The 20623-nt window shown below is 34.3% G+C and overlaps 1 protein-coding gene across 18 annotated transcripts in view; it reads right to left on the bottom strand.

Annotated features, from left to right (window-relative positions):
- EHBP1 (EH domain binding protein 1) overlaps window positions 1–20623 on the bottom strand; it is a 368736-nt gene that overhangs the window by 48963 nt on the left and 299150 nt on the right. For 14 of the 18 annotated variants that reach the window (XM_042981497.1, XM_042981498.1, XM_042981500.1 and 11 more), the window contains 2 exons: window positions 11433–11580; window positions 2980–3087 (listed from right to left, as the gene is read on the bottom strand). In XM_042981497.1, the coding sequence (XP_042837431.1) occupies window positions 2980–3087; window positions 11433–11580 (256 nt within the window). The remainder of the gene's footprint in view (window positions 1–2979; window positions 3088–11432; window positions 11581–20623) is intronic. The other 4 variants (XM_042981506.1, XM_042981507.1, XM_042981502.1 and 1 more) reach the window with 3 other exon arrangements.

Genomic DNA, 20623 nt, shown 5'->3' with positions numbered 1-20623 from the left:
TAGATATGTAACATTATATAAGTTTAATGTGTACAATGTGATTTGATACATTTATATAATGCAATATAATTACCACTGTAGCATCAGTTAACTCTTCTATCACATCATATAATTATCATTTCTTTTTTGTAGTGGGAACAACTAAGATATAATCTCTTAGCATATTCTTCATATACATGTATATACACACACACACATATACATGTATATATAATCATATATATTTTTCTCCCCAAATCAGTCCCCTTAAAGAATATAGTCAACATACCTTAAGACCATTCAGTTGCATCATATAGTTAATAGTAGCTATGTTTACCTGAAAACCTAAGCCTGCATTCGATGTATACATTTATATAAGTAACTGCATAGGTTATACATAATAAAACAAACTATCTACAAAGTAGATATCTAAAAGGGGCAATACAATTTATTCTTGTTACATTATTTCATTTTCAATTCTTCTAGTATATTAAATTTATACACATAATACCATATTAAAACAAGTTCTCAACATGACTCAGTCATGTATACATTGTTGGAATCAATGTTTAAGTATGTACATTTATACCCAGCATTAAAATAGGGCATATGTTTAACAAATACCTTAAAATTAGAGGGCAGAAACACAACAATCATATTTTGGAATATAATAATTATGGATAGAAATTTAAAATAAATAAAACATAGCTACAACTTTTAAAATAAATAATTTCAAATTAATTTTAGCAAGTACACTAATCTTTAATAATAAAATAATTCAGAAACAAATGGAAACAAATAATTATATTTAAACAAATTCACTCAAAGGAACTGTTTAATAAAATGGTTGTTAAAAGACATGCCAACCATTTGGTGAATGATATTTTTCATAAAGATTAATAAGTTTTCTAATTATAAGACTCTTAATAAATGCTATTATCATTACTTTCATGCAAATTGGTCAGTTTATATTGCCAGGCTTCTCTTTTAAACAATATCTGATGAACTATGGTCAAATCAAGATAAAGATTAAACAATTTATTATTAAAACATTATGACTTTTATATACATATTAAAAAAAGAATTTTGGGGAAAATAAAGAAAGGCTAAAAATCATAAAACATGCTACGTGCTTCCAGATTCCAATTTGCACTCCTATTTCTTATTGCCATGAACTAAACTATAGTGTGGATTGGAAAGTCTGTCCTATGTACAGGCCAACACTTACTGGCATGCCTGAGAGTTGTAAACAATGTTTTACTTAACTCCAAAACCAAAAAGACTGAGAGGTGTTTTGTTTGACATACATGAAGAAGGAGTTTTTAAAAAGGACAAGAGTCAAGCTGGTTAACCCTAATATATATATTTTTAATGTGAATGAAGTATTGGAAGTGTCACTTTCATTTTTTTAAAAATTTGTTTTATTATTTTCTTAAGTAATCTCTGTGTCTAACGTAGGGATCTAACTCATGACCCTGAGATCTAGAGTCACATGCTCTACCAACTAAGCCAGCCAGGTGCCCTTAGCCCTAATATTAACCAACCATTAAAGTAGCCCACCAAGTTGCTGTAACTAAAATGAGAAAATTCCCCCCACCTTGCCTAAGAAATGACTAATTTTTCCTATCTTCATACTCTACTGCAAAATCAGAAAATATGTATCATTTACTGTCAATGATTTTATACTTCCATAAACTGAATCTTGAGGCTTTAATTCTATACCTGTAAATGCCCTCAGCAGTAGTGTTACTGGTTTCTGATAAAGCCTTCAGTGGTGGTTGTGGTAAGGGGGTGGGTAAGCAACAACAATCTTTTCCAAAAAGAAAAAAGAAATCTACTATATTTTAAATAGAAAGAAATAAAAGGTAGTCCTAATTTGGGGTTAAACATTTAAATTTTTTCCTTAAATATCAGCATCTCCCTGGATTTGCACAATTATAAATATACTGATTTCCATTTAGTAAAAGTGTAGCTTAACACTAGGCCATGAAGGAGTGACTGAGAAAGGGCATGGGTTTTCTTGGGTGCTCCCTAAAGTCAGGAAGTCCTTAGCTGATTATATTTTGGAGAAATAACACCAGGTTTCAAACAGAAGAAGCAATAAAACAGGTTAGCACTGCAGGACCATGCCAGGGTTAGGAAAAAGAATACCTGTTTTCACTCCCTTTAGATTTTTACAGGAAAAGATAAATATTAGGGACCTCACTTCCTCACTTTTAAGTCTAGAGAGATTGCCAAACACTTTTTACTGCTAGAAGAATTCAATTCAATAAGCATTTATGGAACCTCTCAGGTATACAAAGCTTTTGATTACTATCTGACGCTGACTTATAAAGGTAATGCATCTAGAACACTCAACTTTTAAAGCAAGAGTATTTTATATTTTAAACACCAACTCAGTGATTATTGGTATAATATTTACTGACATAAGATATGAGATTAATAGCAGTCTGTATAAGCAGTTTTCAAAGTGTCTTATTGTAATTAGTTATTAAATAGTGTAAATTAATTTATTAGTACTATGTAAATATTTAGAGTAAGCACAAAATTTGCAAAATAATATTACAAGTAAGACTATCAATTCTAAACCAAGTCAGAAAATCTGATCCATGGTTGAGGTTTACATTTGAAGTATTCCATAGATACTACATCTATACCTTACAACATCACATCAAAATATTTATGCTGAGATGGGAACCAATGTTTGAATGCCTATAAGTTGTCTCATATAACATAAAATATAAAAATGAACTTTAGTAATAAGAGAATGCAAACTATAATTTATTCCAATTGTATTGCTAATTTTAACACTAAATCTAAAACAAAATAACATAAAATTGATGGAAAGTGGACTTAGCTAAATGATTTGTGAGGGCATAAGATGTAATAAAGCTACAGAAAGAATTTATTATCATTATTGATGAGGTAATAATAAAAATATAATTATAAAGTGTGCCATGCAGCAGGATTGGATGCAAAATATTTATAATTTGAAATTACCGGGAGTATCAAGGTCATTTTCTAAGTTAGTAAGTTCATCTCCACCTCCTACAACAAAGCCTTCAGGAATCTCCTCGTTAGTATCTATCTCAATATTATCATTTTCATCTGTAGGAACATGTAGCAATAATGTTAGTATATTATTCTATTTTATATCATTCATCCAAAACACTAAAGTAGAAAACCCAGTATTTTAATGACAGTTATTCAGATATAGTCTGACACAGATCAGCAAGAAATCAGTTTTAAGTCACTTTTCACTACTGGATTAACATTTGTATTTTACATTCATATGTCAAAGATGAATTGTCACATCAAAGAAGTTACAAAGGTTTTGACAATTTGTCACATGCGGTCTCTGAATCACTGAGTTCATCAAGTCCCTATATTTTAAAATGTAATGTGTAAGTAATCTCTAACAACAGACATACAAAAATAAAGTTGGTTTACTAATAAAGTCATCAAATAATATTTCTAGATTTCACCTTTTTAGCAGTTATGAGATATAAATGTATAAAGAAACAAATCCTTCTACATAAACTTGTAGCTATATTTATATCATTTGTATGAAGACTTGAGTGCTTTTCCACTATTAATGAATATTATCATGAAATCATTATGGAAAAATTAAGAGACATGATTGAGACTGGAACAGACAGTACCTTATGCAAAAGAAAGTTCAGAAACAATTAGAACAGTACATCTTGGGAGACTGAAAGCTGAAAAAAGTTAGTATTGAAAATTAAATACACGGAAATGAGGAAGTCACGCTAGTTTTTATACACTTAGTAAAACGTTTTGGATCACAATTAGTTGAGGTTTTTTTTTTTTACATTAAAGTTTTTTTTTATATACTTTTTTCCTTTCTAAATCCAAGTGATAAAACTGGGTTAAGTAATTTTGAATTTTATGCATTTGAAAAAGCACAGCAATAATTTGATTTGCATGTAAGAGGTTTAGCTTTAAATTCTGTTACTGACAGGCAGTGTACCTTTTGGAGAAATACCTGTCTAGCCCTGAAAGTTAAAGAATATCCCTACTACTCTACCATTAACCTTTTATTGGGCAACTTTTATCAATAATGAGGTATTCCAACATCATTTCAAGTGAGAAATTCCAAAATTCTATACTTTTGGCTTCATCCTTCAATATTTGTCCTTTTCCCTGTATACCTTTGTGTTTGATTTTGGGCCTTCCCAAGTAAATACTTATTATGATCATTAATATTAATAACAATAGTTTACTTTTATTGAAGACATCCCACATACTATGTATGTCATTTATAAGAACACAACAAAGAAAAAAAAAAAGATTAATAAATTCCCCTAGGGAAAAACATTGGTAAATGCTTTCAAATTGCCAAGGCATTATACTTGGCTACATTATTTAAGTACAATCAGTTGAGAGATATTTTCTAATCAGTTGGGCTTAGCACAACTAATTTCATAAATGTTAGCATCTTCATTATCCTTAAAAATTCTTCTCTAAGTAATTTTGCAGTAAACGTGAATGAACAAGTATTTCCTGAGGACTAAAAAAGTGTTTATAAGACTTCCTTGTATTACTCTGTCAGAGATAGTTCACTATCAGTAGTTTTTAGAGTGTTGCTGCCAACTAGCCTCTACTAATTATTACTGACCATAATTAATCTAGAGTGAAAGCACAATTCAACATTCATTCATTTGTTTATTCCAGAAACTTCTACTACATATTGTATCCACAATTTACAAAACACTGCTAGATGTTGAGGAGATACCGAGTTTATCTTATTCCACCTTAAAGATATACGTTCAAGTGATTACAAAACCATATACAACAGGTAAGTGTTATGGGATAAAAATAAGTTACAGAGCAAATTCAAAAAATGAAAAGATTTCTCTTTGCCAACAGTACCAGGAGTTGTTCTTCAGAAGCATTAACCTTCGAAGCATTTAAAATTAAAAAAAAATTTTTTAACGTTTATTTATTTTTGGGAGAGAGAGAGAGAGAGACAGAGCCTGAGTGGGGTAGGGGCAGAGAGAGGGAGACACAGAATCTGAAGCGGGCTCCAGGCTGTGAGCTGTCAGCACAGAGCCCAATGCGGAGCTTGAACTCATGGACTGTGAGATCATGACCTGAGCTGAAGTCAGACACTTACAGACTCAACCACCTAGGCACCTCCAAAGCATTTTAAAGGGAAATAATGTGAGGTAAGACTTGAAAGGTAAAACTGCAGAGAGCCTTGAAGGGCAGAATGGGAAGTTTAAATTTTACTTGTTAAGAATGGAGAGATACTGGTGTTCTAACATGATCAGCACTGAACTCTTTAAGAGTAGTCTATAAAGTAATTTTCTATCGAAGTGTCTTATTGTAATCAGTTGTGAAATATGTATAAAATAATTAATAGTAATATAAGCAATGAAGTTTATGACTTTTATAAATTACAATGGCTTTAATATTATTCCTAAAATATCACTCTTGCTTATAGTCTGATATGCCTTCCTATGTGAAAGAAAAAGTGGTCTAAGGATTGCCCACAGAAGTGTACAATGTATGTGACATCATCCTTGATGTGAGTGAGATTGGTGACCTAGATGTCAGACTGGAGAACTGAAAGGAAATCAAGGTCAGAGACTGCTATAACCTCCAGGCAAGCAGCACAGAGAGCCCAACCTAGTATACAAGAATTGGAAGTGGGTATAATGCAATTTGAAAACTACTGATGGGATACTGGGTGGTTGGGGAGAAATACTGAGAAGGAGAAGGGTGAAGCAGACATCAAAATTGACCCTCCAGTCTGAGTGACTAAAAGGATGGCATTGCTATGAAAAGAAATGCTAAGTCTGGAAATGTGGTCAGATATGGGTACTTTCAGTTTCCAGGGATATGCAGAAAATTTTATTTCCCTTCATTATCCATGTATACTGGGTTCCAGTGTCACGTTAAATAGGTGGCATTCATTTTATTTCCAGCTAAGTGAACTCTATTTACACTACCACTCATGAACAATGCTGAGTGTTTATATATGTATTGTTAACCTCAGATAAAAGGATTACTATTTGAGAAAGCAAGAGTAAAAAACTGATCTATGCAGCTCAAGTCTTCTTAAGAATGGATTTCTACTTTTCATTCCCTGATTTCAGTTTTAGCCCAATCCCTTGAATTCTTTTCAACAGTTACTGTTACAACACATTTCTTCACACCTGTGGTAATAGTCTAAATGCATTCTAGCAGAAACAAAGTACATGTGTGTTTGTGAAAGATATTACATATTATGTGTATGACATCTATCTATCTATCCATCCATCCATCCATCCATCCATCCTTCCATCTTCATGGCTAATCACTGAAAACCCAGCAGGTGAGGATGGTGGAAAGTAAATTAGAGATCCAACAGAAGTTGGTTTATAAATATGGCACATATAATGTATGTAGGAAAAGGTAAAAGGAGATTGGCTATGTACTGGAATGAGAAAGTGCATTCCAGTTGATGCTGAGCAGTACTATAAGCAAAATGGGAATCCCAGTGATATATTCATAGCACAGCAATAAGGCTAGTCTTACAACACTTATCATTTATAAATAAATTAAATGGAAAAACAGGGTATCTGGTGATGGTAAAAAAAGAATATCCACACTTTCACAAAAAGAAGCTGAAGTGGTCATAAAAACATATTTAGAAAAAACTTCAGAAAATACGTTCAGAAAAAATTTTCTCACTTGTATCATGATTTTTTAATTCTCACTGAAGTCCCCTATAAAATTAATAACTTGTTATTATAGGTAACATTTTTTATTCATAATATATATTATATATAGTTATTTATAATATAACAATTATCAAATATCAATGATAATAAAATCAAACATAAGACAGAAAACGCAATGCAAACATAATTATTAACAGAAGCTGAATATAAAAATTATTGAAGACCTACAATATTTCATTTTGGTTTAGCAAATTTAGATAAATCTATTTGCCATAACTGAAATGAAGATAAGACAGAATATAAACATATTCATGGACAAAATTAAAAAAAAAAAACACATTTCCTTTATACACTTGAAATGCAAAAACAAAGTAACACTACTTTATATAAATCAAAGAGAGGCAACAATGTCAGTGCAAAAGTTAAATGACACTAACCTAACTCAAACCAAAGTGATAAGCTATAGAATAAACACATATGTATAATGAATAAAATATATATATTTAATATACCATATAACATATAATAAAGATATGACACAATATAATCTTAAAACAGGATAGATACCTTTTTCCAAGTGTCAGTGGACCATTAACAAAAAGTTAACATTTAATTTGTCAAAATAAAAACTTATTAATTCCCAAAGCAGAAATTCAGGCCATACTCTCCAACCACAACACTAGACAGCTAAAAATGAAAGTACCAAACTTTGTCCCCAAATACCTGCACCTTGTCAAGTAAAGATCAATATAATAAAATGAACCCACGAGTTTGCTACATAGAACCAGGATTTCTTTTTAAGTGGATATTAATGTTTATTTTTGACAGAGAGACAGAGTGTGAGTGAGGGAGGGGCAGAGAGAGAGGGAGACACAGAATCCGAAGCAGGTTCCAGGCTCTGAGCTGTCAGCACAGAGCCTGATGCGGGGCTCAGACTCACAAGCTGTGAGATCATGACCTGGGCCAAAGTCCGACACTTAACTGACTGAGCCACCCAGGCGTCCCCTAGAACCAGGATTTTAAAATTATAGGTCTACAACTACAGAATGATGCAGAAATTGAAAAAAAACATGTAGTATGCACAATATCACCTGATTCTCTCATATGCCCTAAAATTAAGTCAAAAGGAAGACAAGTAAAAGCTATAGCTCCTTGGACAGATATGATTCTGTTATTTCACAAGAATTAGGCTATTTCTGGTTGCAAGAGGATGCAAGTGGGTTGCTTGAATATATGGCTATATACCTGGCTTAAAATGCTTTGTGTATATTTTCTGTGGACACCATGAAGCTGAATACGCGTCACTTCAAACTTACTAAGTTTCCTTTCCTCACTAAGGCAGGTTGCTGCTTGAGAAAAGAAAAAAGCAAGTGTTTCAAGCAAGCATTGAGTCTGAGTAACAATCGTGTTTAACACATTCCCCAGGCTATGCTTCCACATTATTATTTCAACTCTTGACCACTCCCTCCGTTGTTCCTCTGGATCACTGCTTCCAAAATCTTCCCATCCTCATCCTCCATCTAGGCTGGTCCCTACTAATTTCTCTCCCCTTTCACACTATTCCTTATTCAGACCTGATGATTCCCACTAGACAGTGGAAGAGTAGATACTAATTTGTTAATTTTCCCCCTGACTTATCAACCTCATAAGGTCATTTTCCCTTAGGAATTAGACTCTTGTGAATCCAAGTGAATTTCTAATTTGCTATGCAAAGGTCAGCAAACTATAGCATGGGGGCAAAATCTAGCCCACTATAGTTTTGGGGTAAATAACTAGCACATCCATTAATTTACATAATGTTCAAGGCTACTTTCAGGTAACAAGGGCAGAAGTGAATAGTTTAAATAGAGACCATATGGCCTTCAAAGCCTAAAATATCTACTCTAGCTTTTTTTCCCCCCTTTTTAAACATTTTATTTATTTTTGAGAGAGAGAGAGAGAGAGAGAGAGAGAGAGACAGTGTGAGTGGGGGAGGGGCAGAGAAAGACAGAGACAGAATCTGAAGCAGGCTCCAGGTTTTGAGCTATCAGCACAGAGCCTGATGCAAGGCTTGAACTCACAAACTGTGAGATCATGACCTGAGCCGAAGTCGGACGCTTAACCAACTGAGCCACCCAGGTGCCCCTCTACTCTAGCCTTTTTCAGGAAGTTTGCTAAATCCTGGCCTAGCACAGTGACTATCATGGCTCACTAGATTAATGTGTATGTATAATGGTTGAATTTCAGGCAGGATTTTTACCCTCTCCCTTGTCCTAAAGGTCTCTTCCCCTACTCCCAGCCTCAACAGCTTCTGAGCAGACCTAGTCTGCTCCATATTTATGAAGACAGACCGATATCCATCAGGCAATAGCCTTGTTCCACTTGTAGTGGGTCAACCTTAGCTCTGATTAAGAGCCTACCATCTGATATGTGGCTGCCTTCAGTATCCAAAATATAGTGTATCCCACAGGTGAAACGGATCCTGATCACTCTGGTTCTTAGGGAACACAATCTAGCTTTGACAAGTCTTCATAAGGTATCTGGTGAATCCCATCCCATCTTTATTTCACCTGGCTTTCCCTGTTCTAGTCTACACTTCTTTGCTAGAATGAATCTAATCCTGGATTCTGCAGGTCCAATCCTCACTCGTCTTTTATTTACTTTGTTGACTGTTGACTGTTAAATGATGCCAAAATCAGGTCTTCACATTCCCTAGTTACCAAGTAGGGAAGATATGCATTCGTTGGGTTGTCACACTGATGGAAGTCTCTCCATCTAGTCTAGTCCTGGCTTAGCCTCAACTGGAATTGGATGTTAGTGATAAGACGAATTACACAGATGACCCTTCCTATGACTCTCCACAGATGCAGAAAAGCTTGGCTTTGACTATTAGAAGGCAAATACCTGATTGATGGGGGCAAAGAGTTTATCCATAAAAATAAAATAGATTTAAAAGATATAAAAATAGATACAAGAAAGAAAAAATGAATTATCAGTGTGCTTGAGTCTTCTAAACAGTAGATTAAGTACCACCTTAGACTAGGAGGAGAAAGAAAAAATGAGAAGGGATAAAGTTGGTAGAGCTCATCAAAAGAACAGATCAGGAGGGTACTACATGGACAAGAGAGCATTGAGAGACAGTCAGCACCAGTGCTGGAGAAGACTTGAGAGTGAGCTCCACTCATGGTCTATGATAATGCCTTTGTTGTTCTCCAGCGACATCTGCCTGAACCCTGAGGCTTCATTTTAATATTAACCAAACTATCTACAAATAGTAATAATTAATAATTAAAACTTTTAATTCTTAGCCTTCCCAGAGTTTACAGCTTATTTAAAATAGTGTTATTATTTGCTCACCACTGAGAAAAAAATAAGAGAGACACTGGATACCTCTCTATCCTATTATTACTGTTCTCCTATGGGTTTATAATGCCACAGGAAGGGAGCATTAGTAGCTTTAGAACACTTTATCTGAAGGGTTAAGAATATAAATTTTTTTCTGTATTCCAAGATACAAGGAGGCAAAGATTTTTACAACTTACTTAGAATACCTGGAATTTTTCTGATACCAAAGAAACATCTTGTTATTAATAGTTATAAAAGCAAATTATGATAGTATTATATAAGTGTGTAGCCATGAGTAGTTACTGATGTTACTATAAAACTGTAGTAAGAGAGGGTAGAAATTGCATTAAAAATTCTGAGTGATGGGAGTTGAAAAGTAAGATGAAGGCTTTAAGAAGATAAAAACATTCTGACAAGACCAGAGGAACAGACACACAGCTGTTTAGGGAAGCAGCTTTCAGATTTATGAGACATAAAGTTATATACTACAGGCATTAGCTGGCATTCTCTACAACACTAAGTTTTTAAAATAAGGAATCAACTAGAAATAACAGCAGTAAATTTCAGTTTACTTAGAAGAAACTTATCATCAACCTAGAAATAGCTTACCTCTGCTACAGTTCTCTAAGGTCTTATTCAAGTCCACACTTGCCTACTCTTCAGAATGATCCTAGCATTCTAAGATTAACTAAGGACAAGTACCTGGCATGTTTTGGTAGATAAATAGGTTATACACCTTTGGAAAAAAAAAAAAAGAAAACAAAAACCCACAAGCCTCTTGAATATACTCCTCTTAAACAAAAATGTAAAAAGTTCCAAGTTAAAGATGCCCAAGGTGAGCATTAAGAGGCAAAACCAAAATTGCCTTTAATTATATACGTAATCCTTGTCCCAACATCAAGCTTAGAATAATTTCTGTGGATACTGAAGAAGACCTTCTTAGAATAAGGAGACTAAGAAGAAATGGATATGGGACTTACTCAAAATTCTTCCATGTCAGGCTATAAGGCCAGATCATTGTTAAAGCTACTTTCTAAAGATCTAATTCAAAGCAAAACTCTTTCATGCCAAAGCTCACCACTAACAAGTCTTGTGACCTAGGTGTTGAGGACCTGATTGCATTTTACTCACTCCTAACTATAATTAATGAGGATAGTAATGGGGAATCATAAACCAAAGTCTAGATGAGTTTTTTCCCAAATCATATTTTAAGAAAGTACTTCTAAGAAAGTAAAAATTAAGCCAAAAAGTTGATTTGGAAAACAGCAAGAGTTATCATCTGATTTACTAAGCTTCCTATAGGTTCTTTGCAACATATCAAAAGGTTAGAAACTTTATGTATTTGATGCAACATTTTGAAGTAAGAATAAAAAGTCCCAAAAGGTCCACTGCAGATTTCTAGGTTGTCTGTAGAATATGATACAAGATTCTTTAACTCACCTCCAGATGCCTTTGACCTTTCTTTCAACTTTTCTGCAGCCATTTCACCATAGCTGGGAAGTTCTGACATCTTCACTCCAGATCGAGCTTCTGCTATTAGCTGACGAGCTCTCTCTCTCAGCTGCCGACGTCGCTCTTCATCTTGCTGCTAAGATATATTGAACAGTTGCCAACTCAGTAATTGACAGAAATGCAATTTCATTTTCAATCTGATCATCATGATAGTAACTGGTTTACAGCATGGTGCTTGGCCCACATTATAAATAAGATGCTCTATATCAGTTGGATGTCACACCATTTTTAAAAGACATCCTACAATCAGATTTTTAAAAAAATATTTACAAATTATTGTATTAAAATGTCTGCTAAAAATTCAAACTAGCCTTTAAAGAATGCTTGGCAATATTTATTATTGAGAAAATAGAAGGGGCTATTGTTAACAAAATAATCAGGCTTATAGAAAAAAAGAATACCAAAAACAATTTCAATTAATACCTTATTTTTATAAAATAGAATTTAACTTGCTGTTTTCTAATAAAGGTATAGAGCACTAATAGACAACTCTGATAGCAGAAAAGGCTGCTACACTACATGATCAAATATATGAAACAGAATTTTTAGGGGGCTGGAGTAGGAATGGAGACACTATATTAGTTCCACAAGTCATAGTTGTTGGCAGTTTTAAAATCAGAATTGGGTAACTGATATACTATCCCCATTCCTAAGTCTCTCTTCTCTTAAATGCTCATTAAGAAGGCAAAATAAAATCTAATGTGTTTTTTTTAATATTTAAGTACAAACTACAGAATATTAAATAACTAAAATTTCTGCCTATTAAAAAAGGACTATTATGAATTATAATAATTGATATGAATTTATAAATTGCTTTATAAACTGGAAAATATATAAAATAAGGCATCATAACAAAACAAAGCCTGAAATAACGTGGCTTCAACATATCCTTACAGTGCTATCTTCCCTTAACCTCTCCCAACCTCCATAAAAGTTCACATCTATTTATATAGAATTGCTTGTGTAGTGTAGTTTCATGTACCCAGGGATTTGAATATGTCATTTCCTCTTGGAATGTTCTTCTCTCATTTGATTTAACTCCTACTCATTTTTCAAGATTCAGTTTAAATCCACTAAATTTCCCAACTATTCTTCCCTCCTCCCCACTGGTGGAATAAAGTCTCGTTTATCTATGTTACTATAGTACTGTGTGTGTGTGTGTGTGTGTGTGTGTTATTACTTTTGAAACTATTTGTCAAGTTACATTTTAACTCTGTACAAATGCCTCCTTCTCAACAGAACTGAGTTATGTGAAATTAGGAGCTACATCTAATTTATCTTCGTATCTCTGGTCTTTACTACGCCTTTGTACTTGGTACTTGCTATAGAAATTTCAGGAATGAAAACTTGTAATTTATACTCTCAAATGTTTATAATATAGAGGGAAAGATAAAGTGGCCACAATAAGGAGATCAGATCAAATTGCACTGAAGAGTTCAGTAGAAAGAACATTTTTGGCTAAGGGACAAACAGAGGGCATCATGGCATCATAGTTTTAGAATTGAGTCTGCAGAACAAGCAGGATTGAAAATGGATAGAGATGGTAGTCAGAAGTTAGGTGGGTCACTAGTCAAAACCACAAGTAGGAACAATACACAGGTATAGAGGCAAGAAAGTACAATGGAAAAGAAGGACATAGTCTAATTTTCCTGAGCATAGGGCAAAAATAGTAACAGAACGACAAGGCAAGAAAAATAAAGCTGGGCAGATAAGACTATAGGATCCCTGTTCAACAGAGTGATTTATTCTAAAGAAAGTGAGGTTTTGGGGGTGCCTGGCTCAGTCGGTTAAGCGTCCGACTTCGGCTCAGCTCATGATCTCACAGTTCATGAGCTTGAGCCTCGCATCAGGCTCTGCGCTGACAGCTCAGAGCCTGAAGCCTGCTTCAGATTCTGTGTTTCCCTCTCTCTGCCCTTCTGCTTGTGTTCTCTCTCAAAAACAAATAGATAAACATTTTTCTAAAAGTTTGGTTTTGTGTGTTGTGTTTTTTTATTTGTTTATTTGGTGTCTAGGAGAATGACCAATCACAGGTGTCACTTGAGAAAGATGAATCTAACAATAGTATATAAGATAGGGTGGCATAGAGAAACTGGAAAGAGTCTAGGTAGGAGGCTCTTATAACAGTCCAAGGAAGATGTAATGAGATCCAGAAGTAGGATGATGCTAACTGAAATGAGAGAGACATTGTAAGAACATATTAGAGGTAGAACTGGTACCTATACCAATTCTTGGTAACTGATTGGATGTGGAGGGAAGAAAGAAGTTGACTCAGAAGTTTTAAACTTGGGCAACTAGCAAAACTGTGGCACTAAAAATAAAAATAGATAAACTAATGAACAATAGGAAGGGAGGGAGAGGACATTTGGGGTAAGAGATGGTAGTCAGAAGTTAGGTGGGTCACTGGGTTGGAGAGACTGCCTGGACATCTGAGTGAAGATGTTAGGTGGTAGATGGGAAAGTGAAATTCATGTTAAGAAGTGAAGTCAAACTAGGACTATAGAGCTGAAATCACGGGGATAAATCAAATTGTTTAAAGAGACACTATGAAGAAAAAGGGCAGCTACTGACTGAAACGTGGAAAATATCTGTATTCAGATGAGAAGAGAAAAGGAGATAGATAAAGAGAAGAACTAGAACACTCATGTATCAGGAGATAAAGGGAACAAACAACTGTAGTAAATGTGATAGGTTAGTGAGTCTGAATGTTAAAAAGGGCAACCAAACTCAGTAGGCAATATTATTAGGAACAGAGGAAGATAACAGATTGGTAGAGCTCAAACCTAGGCAATTCTTTCACACATTTTGAGATGGCTAGAAATGAGAGCTGTCAAGATTAATAGGAGTAGATTAATAGGGGTATCAAATGGACCCAGAGACATGCTTGAAGCTCCTAGTGAACAAACTGAAACAATTTCAGTATTAAAAAGAACAATGACTGCTGTGAATTGAATCAATGAAATCACACATTGAATCAATGAAAAGTCATCAATTCAATGTGATATTCAAAAAGTTCTTAGACGGGGGTTCCTGACTCAGTTGGTAGAGCATGTGACTGTCAATCTTGGGGTCATGAGTTTGAGTCCCATGTTAGGTGTAGAAAAAAAAGATTTGTGAAAAAAAAAAAGAAACGAGGAAAAGAAAAAAGGGAAAAAATTTTTTTAAGTTTCTTAGAAGGATGTATTAATTCATTTGAGTCAGCTTTTAAAATAACTCCTCTGAAAATTGGCAATTAGAGGAAAAGAATCCAGCAATTATCTTGTCCTGCCAGTAAAAACTCACTTTTAGGGTAACTAAATAGTCCCAGCCAATGAAAAAAAGCTCTATTTTACAAAATAATACCACCTATAATTTTTAAAAGGTAAGATTACAAAAACATAACTTTGCCATTCATAAAAGAATGACTCTGGCATGGATTATCAACAGCTATTTAAGCTCTTTGATATATGTCTGATGGCAAACTAGATAGTCATATTATGTTGTGGCAGACTATATTTTCCAAAGATAGCCATTAGAGTGTTTTTCATTCCACATGTTCTCTGCAATGTGACTTTACTCCCTCATTAAGAGGTAAAATTTAATTCCTCCCCCCTTGAATCTGGGCCAGCTTTAGTGACTTGTATTATAATCAGTAGAACATGTCAGTGTTGTGGGTGATTTCCAAGGCTTGGTAGGAAAGGCCATATCCTTTTTGCCCAGTTCTCTTGAAATTCCTGCATTTTTTACTTTCTGGGAACCCAGCTGTCATGCCAGCAAAGTTAAGCCTTGAGTCTCCTTGGCCCATGTACCAGACATGTGAATGAAGAAGCCTTCAGAAGATGTCAGCCTTTAGCCATTTTGAGTCAACCCCAAGGGTCAAGTTTTCCTAGTGGAGGCCCCAGACAATATGCAACAGAGACAAAGCATCCCCAGTGTGTCCCGTCTGAAGTCCTGACCCACAGAATCTGTGAGCATAAAAATAATTTTTTTTTTAATACCACTAAGTTTGGGGTAGCTTTTACAGAGCAATAGTAATTGGAACATATGCTTAAGAAACACCACACAGATTATTTCCTAGTGGCAAGGAGAAAGCCTACTCGTAAATGGAGAGATCAGAACGAAATCAGGGATTAGGGGCCACTAATCTATTGGTCAGTCTTGGCATCATTAATGATGGGTCAACCATATGTTATATGTTTTTTGATGTGAAGCACATGAAACGCACATCACCAATAATATTCTAGCGCAAATGTTTAAAATGAATCCACTAAGCCTTTCAGTATAACTTCGAATTTATCATATACACGGAGGATAGAAAAACATGATAAATGACACAGCAAGGAAGCAACCAAGTAAATCTAGAAGGTATGACATTGAGGAAAAATGACCTGGTCATTTTAATAAGAAAGTTACAAAAATAAGCACACAACAAAAACCAACTAACCAATCACCATCACCACCAAAAGAAACCTAACTGTATAGTCCTATTTGTATAGATACAACATATAATCCCAGGTTAGCTAGTAGTTTGGACAAACCAGCTGTAAGGGCCATTGCTGAATCAATTACAAAAATTTGAACATAACCATCGTATTAAGTGAGAGGAAATGCAATTTGACTGAAAAAAAATAATTTATGTAGTAATAACCTCATTTTATCATTTTGGCAAAATAAATACACATATATATGTAGAGAAAAAGACTTCAAAGGGTATTCACAAAGTTGGTATGATGGAGATATCTAGGTGTGGAAATGTGATATTTTTGTTTTCTTACTTTCATTTGTCTGCATTTACTAATTTCCAATAATATACATGTACTACTCTTATAATAAAAGTTATTTTAAAAAATAATCTGGGGAGAAGGAAGGAAAAGATGAGATAGCAGGTTTCCTAGGGTGGGTGGTAGTTGTGGTGGGAGCAAAAGAAGAGAGATTTAACATTCAAGGGAAATTGTCCTAGTATTTAGAGACACAAGCTTATTTGTAGTTAGAGGAGTAGAATGCACCAGACAGGGTGAGACTGAAGACGGGAAAAGAAAATAATATGCATAAATCCTCAATTCACTACTAATATTTCAGAACGTGGAAAATATCAAGCTCAATAATGATGATTCTGGTAATGGCTGCTGAATATTTCTTAGCTTTTATGTGCTAAGTGCTGTATATGCATGATCTCATTTAATTTTCACACCCTGATTTTTACCAATGAGTATATTTAGGTTTAGAATTCTAAATTCACGCCAACTAGACCTGATGTCAGAACTGGGAGTCCAGCCCGGGTCTGTCTGAGTACCGAGGCCTTGCTCTTAACCACCAAACTATTTGATCCCCAAAAGTATCAAATTACATGACCAACTGAGGAAAATTGAGCTTTTACTAAACTTTCATCTTTCAAACTTAAGAAAAGTTAAGAGTGCTAATAAAAACCATTATTTGATATGCCTCAGGCAACTGGGTTTAAGTGAATTTCACTGCGTGAATAATAACTTCTTGCAGAGCTGGAATTTGGTGATTCAGGCTAAGATGAAGTGGTCTTGGGTCATCTTAACTGAGTTAAAATGAAATAAATGATTCTACCTTTCCAAATATGAAATGGGAACCTAATTTTTTTTCTCACAAGCTACTACCTCCTCTTGGTCTCCCACCTTCCCCAATAATACTCCTATCTGCAAATGTTTCTGAGAGCTTACCAAGAGTGCAATTTAACACAGGCAATCATTAATAAAACCAACTCTAAATACTAATTAGGGACACTTTATCAATTTCCATGTAAATTGTTTGTTTGTACCTATTTACCCGTCATTGTTCTCTATACAATAGAAAAAATGCAAATGAACAAATCAGAATGCAGCCCTAATGGGACTTTCTGTTTATAACCATTAGCCCAGAGGTGTGCTGTAATTCAATTCTCAAGTAGCAAGATTTAGCCTCATTAACAGACTGCAAGGGCAGGTTACAACTCATAAAACCCTACAGTAAACAAAGTTTATGGACACAGCACAAAATCTTGAGCCTGATTGACAGAATTCTAGTTCCCTATCAGATTGCCTTGATTTACTTTTCCACTAATGTCCTAACACCACAGAGACAATTTTGCTTGGGCCTAGAGCTCTCCAGTGGGATGGCATATCTGTGTTGTTTGTTTTCTTACCCATTAACTTCCCTTAAGACAAAGAACCAACTGAGAAAATAGAAGTTAATTGTTAAGGTCAAAAGGAAAAGCTTGTAATTATAGCAATTGATTATGCAACAATTTTTAATTTAATTGATAATATTAATGTCCAGATTCATTATAAGAAAAACTATTTCATTTTAATTTTTATATACAAGCTCCATTAGAAGTTGATTTTTGCAGTAATATTTACAGACTAGTTAGCAACAAAATCTATGGATCTTTTACTCAGAAGAGACATACTGTTTATGTCAAAGGAACAAAATGACTAGGCAGTAAGGACGATGAGTTTTTTTGTATGGTATTCAGCACAAACTGCTCAAATATGTAGATAATGAGTATTTCTGACAATAATGGTTTGTTTAAACCGACCCATGTGTTATTGCAATTTGTTCTGACTATTCTGCATTCAACAAAGACAAAAACTCACAGCTGGAAATAAATCATTTGTTTACTATGTCTGCTACAAAAAAAAAAAAAAAAAAAGGAGGAATCTTCTCACTGGGATGCAGAGGTAAGGTAACTCAGAAGACTGCTGTCATTAAAAAGAAAAAGTACACTTGAAAAATTGAACACATTGGGAAATTTATATATCTTCCATTTACCTGCCTAGTTTAAATAAACTTAAGTAAATTGAAGTAGTTAGGCTTCCTATTTCTATGAATGGGTCTGATGACGTTTACCTTTTTCTATATAGTGTTATTTGGAATTAAACTACTATGTGGGATAGTCTAGCTTTTGTAAAATGGATGCACTCTTTGGAGGGTTTATAAAAGCTGCAATTTTGGAAGGCCTCCCTCCCCACAACCATCTTTTTATAAAACAAGTTATAACAGATTTTTTAGTAAATACTACCTCTGTGCCTGCACACAGTATTTTCACACATGTTGTCTCATTTCGTAGTCAGAATTCTGCAAGGTAAATTACTATCTCTCTGATTTGACAGAAATTGAATCACACTTAAATACACTGCCCAAGGTCATATATCTTGTAAATGGCATAGTAAAAATGAAAAATCATTGTCTGATTTCAAAGCATCAGTCGTATCTATCACATAACTGGTGTTCAGAGAATGTTTCTGAGGCCCTACTGTTAAATTGTCATTTTTTTTTTAAAACCCAGTTTTTTACTTATTCTTGGGCTTTACAAATCAGTAACCCTTTGTGTTACTGAATACACAGAGATGAGGAGAAAGTAACTTACTTATATTCATTCAAAACTTAGGTTCCCAACCTTAAATTATAAGCCTTCACAAAAGTGCTGAACACAGTGCATTTCAGCTTTACTTTTCTCTTTGCTAACATCTTCAGGATCAGGCAAGAGTCTTGTTCTGGTGCAAAGAGCTTGTATTTCAGTACAACAAATTTAAGTATTTTCAAATACAGAAAATGGATCAGAACTAACCACTCTGGACATGAATTGAAAAAATATTTAGTCCACCTCACAGGATATCAAGTTACTATTTTCCTTATCATTCTGAAATGGTCTACAATCTGCCATAGATAGATGCACTAGTAAAACTTGAACAATTTAAGGACAAACTCTTCAGGAATAAGTAATGTAATTCCTTGTTTCCTTTCCATAAAAATGTATTGGTATGCAATTTTTATATTTCACAGTTCACCGACATCTAGGCAAGCTTTCTTCCACTGCTTCAATGGTGCTACTTTTAATTTTATCCTCCTTAGTCGTAGTAATTAAAGTGATCAGCAGTGGCATCCCAGCGGCTTTGACACAGCTACAACCCCCTAGCAGACTTTTGCTTTTAAGGGGAAGGGGAAGAAAAAGACTAGAGTTTCATTTCACAGAGAAAAAGAAAATCAAGCTTCTCCCAATCCTCAACTTCATTCAATTGTTCTTTCAGCAGCCTTTGGATCTTAAGAATCAAATAAAAATGGCTGCCATGGGGGGTCCTTTTTATACTTGCTGCAAATGTCACCAACTGACATTACTCCAGCCAAAAAATGATGCCATGGATTTGTGAAGGTGAATTAGAACATGAGAAACTGTCAGTGTAGCTGCTGAGATCATTACCCACCCATGGGTGTCCTTCATAACACTAGATATTTTTATTCAGTCAGTTGAAAAATACAGATTGAAAAGTCTTTCTATCTAAGAAACATGTCTACACACATTTTCATGAAATAAGCTTTAACAAAACTAAAAATACATTATTTCAAATAATGTAGTTTGCATCTTTTGCTCATTAAATTTGTGTTTATAGCAGAACAAAGCACCCTATTTCTAACAACAAACCCATGATTCCATATCCTTTACGACCCTTAATAACAAAATATTTTGTGCTTAACTGTGTTACTTTCAGTCTTAGTAACTGGACTTTTATTAATCGGGTTAAACACATTTAACTTATCTAATTATTTTTTTACAAGTGCTTTACTTAATACAGCTAGTATTGCGCAAGATTCTGTTCTCAAAATGGTCCATGAAATTCCTCAATTTTATAGTAAACTAAGAGAAAGAACTTGACTGCCACCCTTTCATCATTAGACAGGAAGCAAGGCTCTGTTATTAGGCATTCAGAAAGGATAAAAAAAAAAAAAAAAAAATTCTGTGCTTGTCCAGAGGCAAGGATTACCAAAGTGCACCTATTCACTTGCTACTGAAGATAGGATGAAAATAAAAAATAAAATTACAAGATCTTTAAAGGTTTGGGTAGACTAGATATTTTACTGCCAGCTTGATCAGCTCTTGACTGAATAAATAGGATTTAGGGTGAAACATTACAACTGTTTAGCAGATCTTTTCAACCCAACTCAAACTTTTCTTATGCTGGTTTGTAATATAAGCAGACATGCTTATAAATGGCCACACCTGCTCATTTCTCTGGGGATGGCCTGATCTCTGTTTCTCTAACAAAGAAAGAAAGGGAAAAAAAATCAGCCTTTCTTGTTGCAAAACAGAGTGGAAAGTCAAAATCTTTCTCAAGTTTGCCCCATCTGGCCAGATTAAA

Source organism: Panthera tigris, chromosome A3 (assembly GCF_018350195.1).
Source record: "Panthera tigris isolate Pti1 chromosome A3, P.tigris_Pti1_mat1.1, whole genome shotgun sequence".
Classification (NCBI taxonomy): domain Eukaryota; kingdom Metazoa; phylum Chordata; class Mammalia; order Carnivora; family Felidae; genus Panthera; species Panthera tigris.
This window is presented reverse-complemented; position numbering and strand designations above follow the sequence as displayed.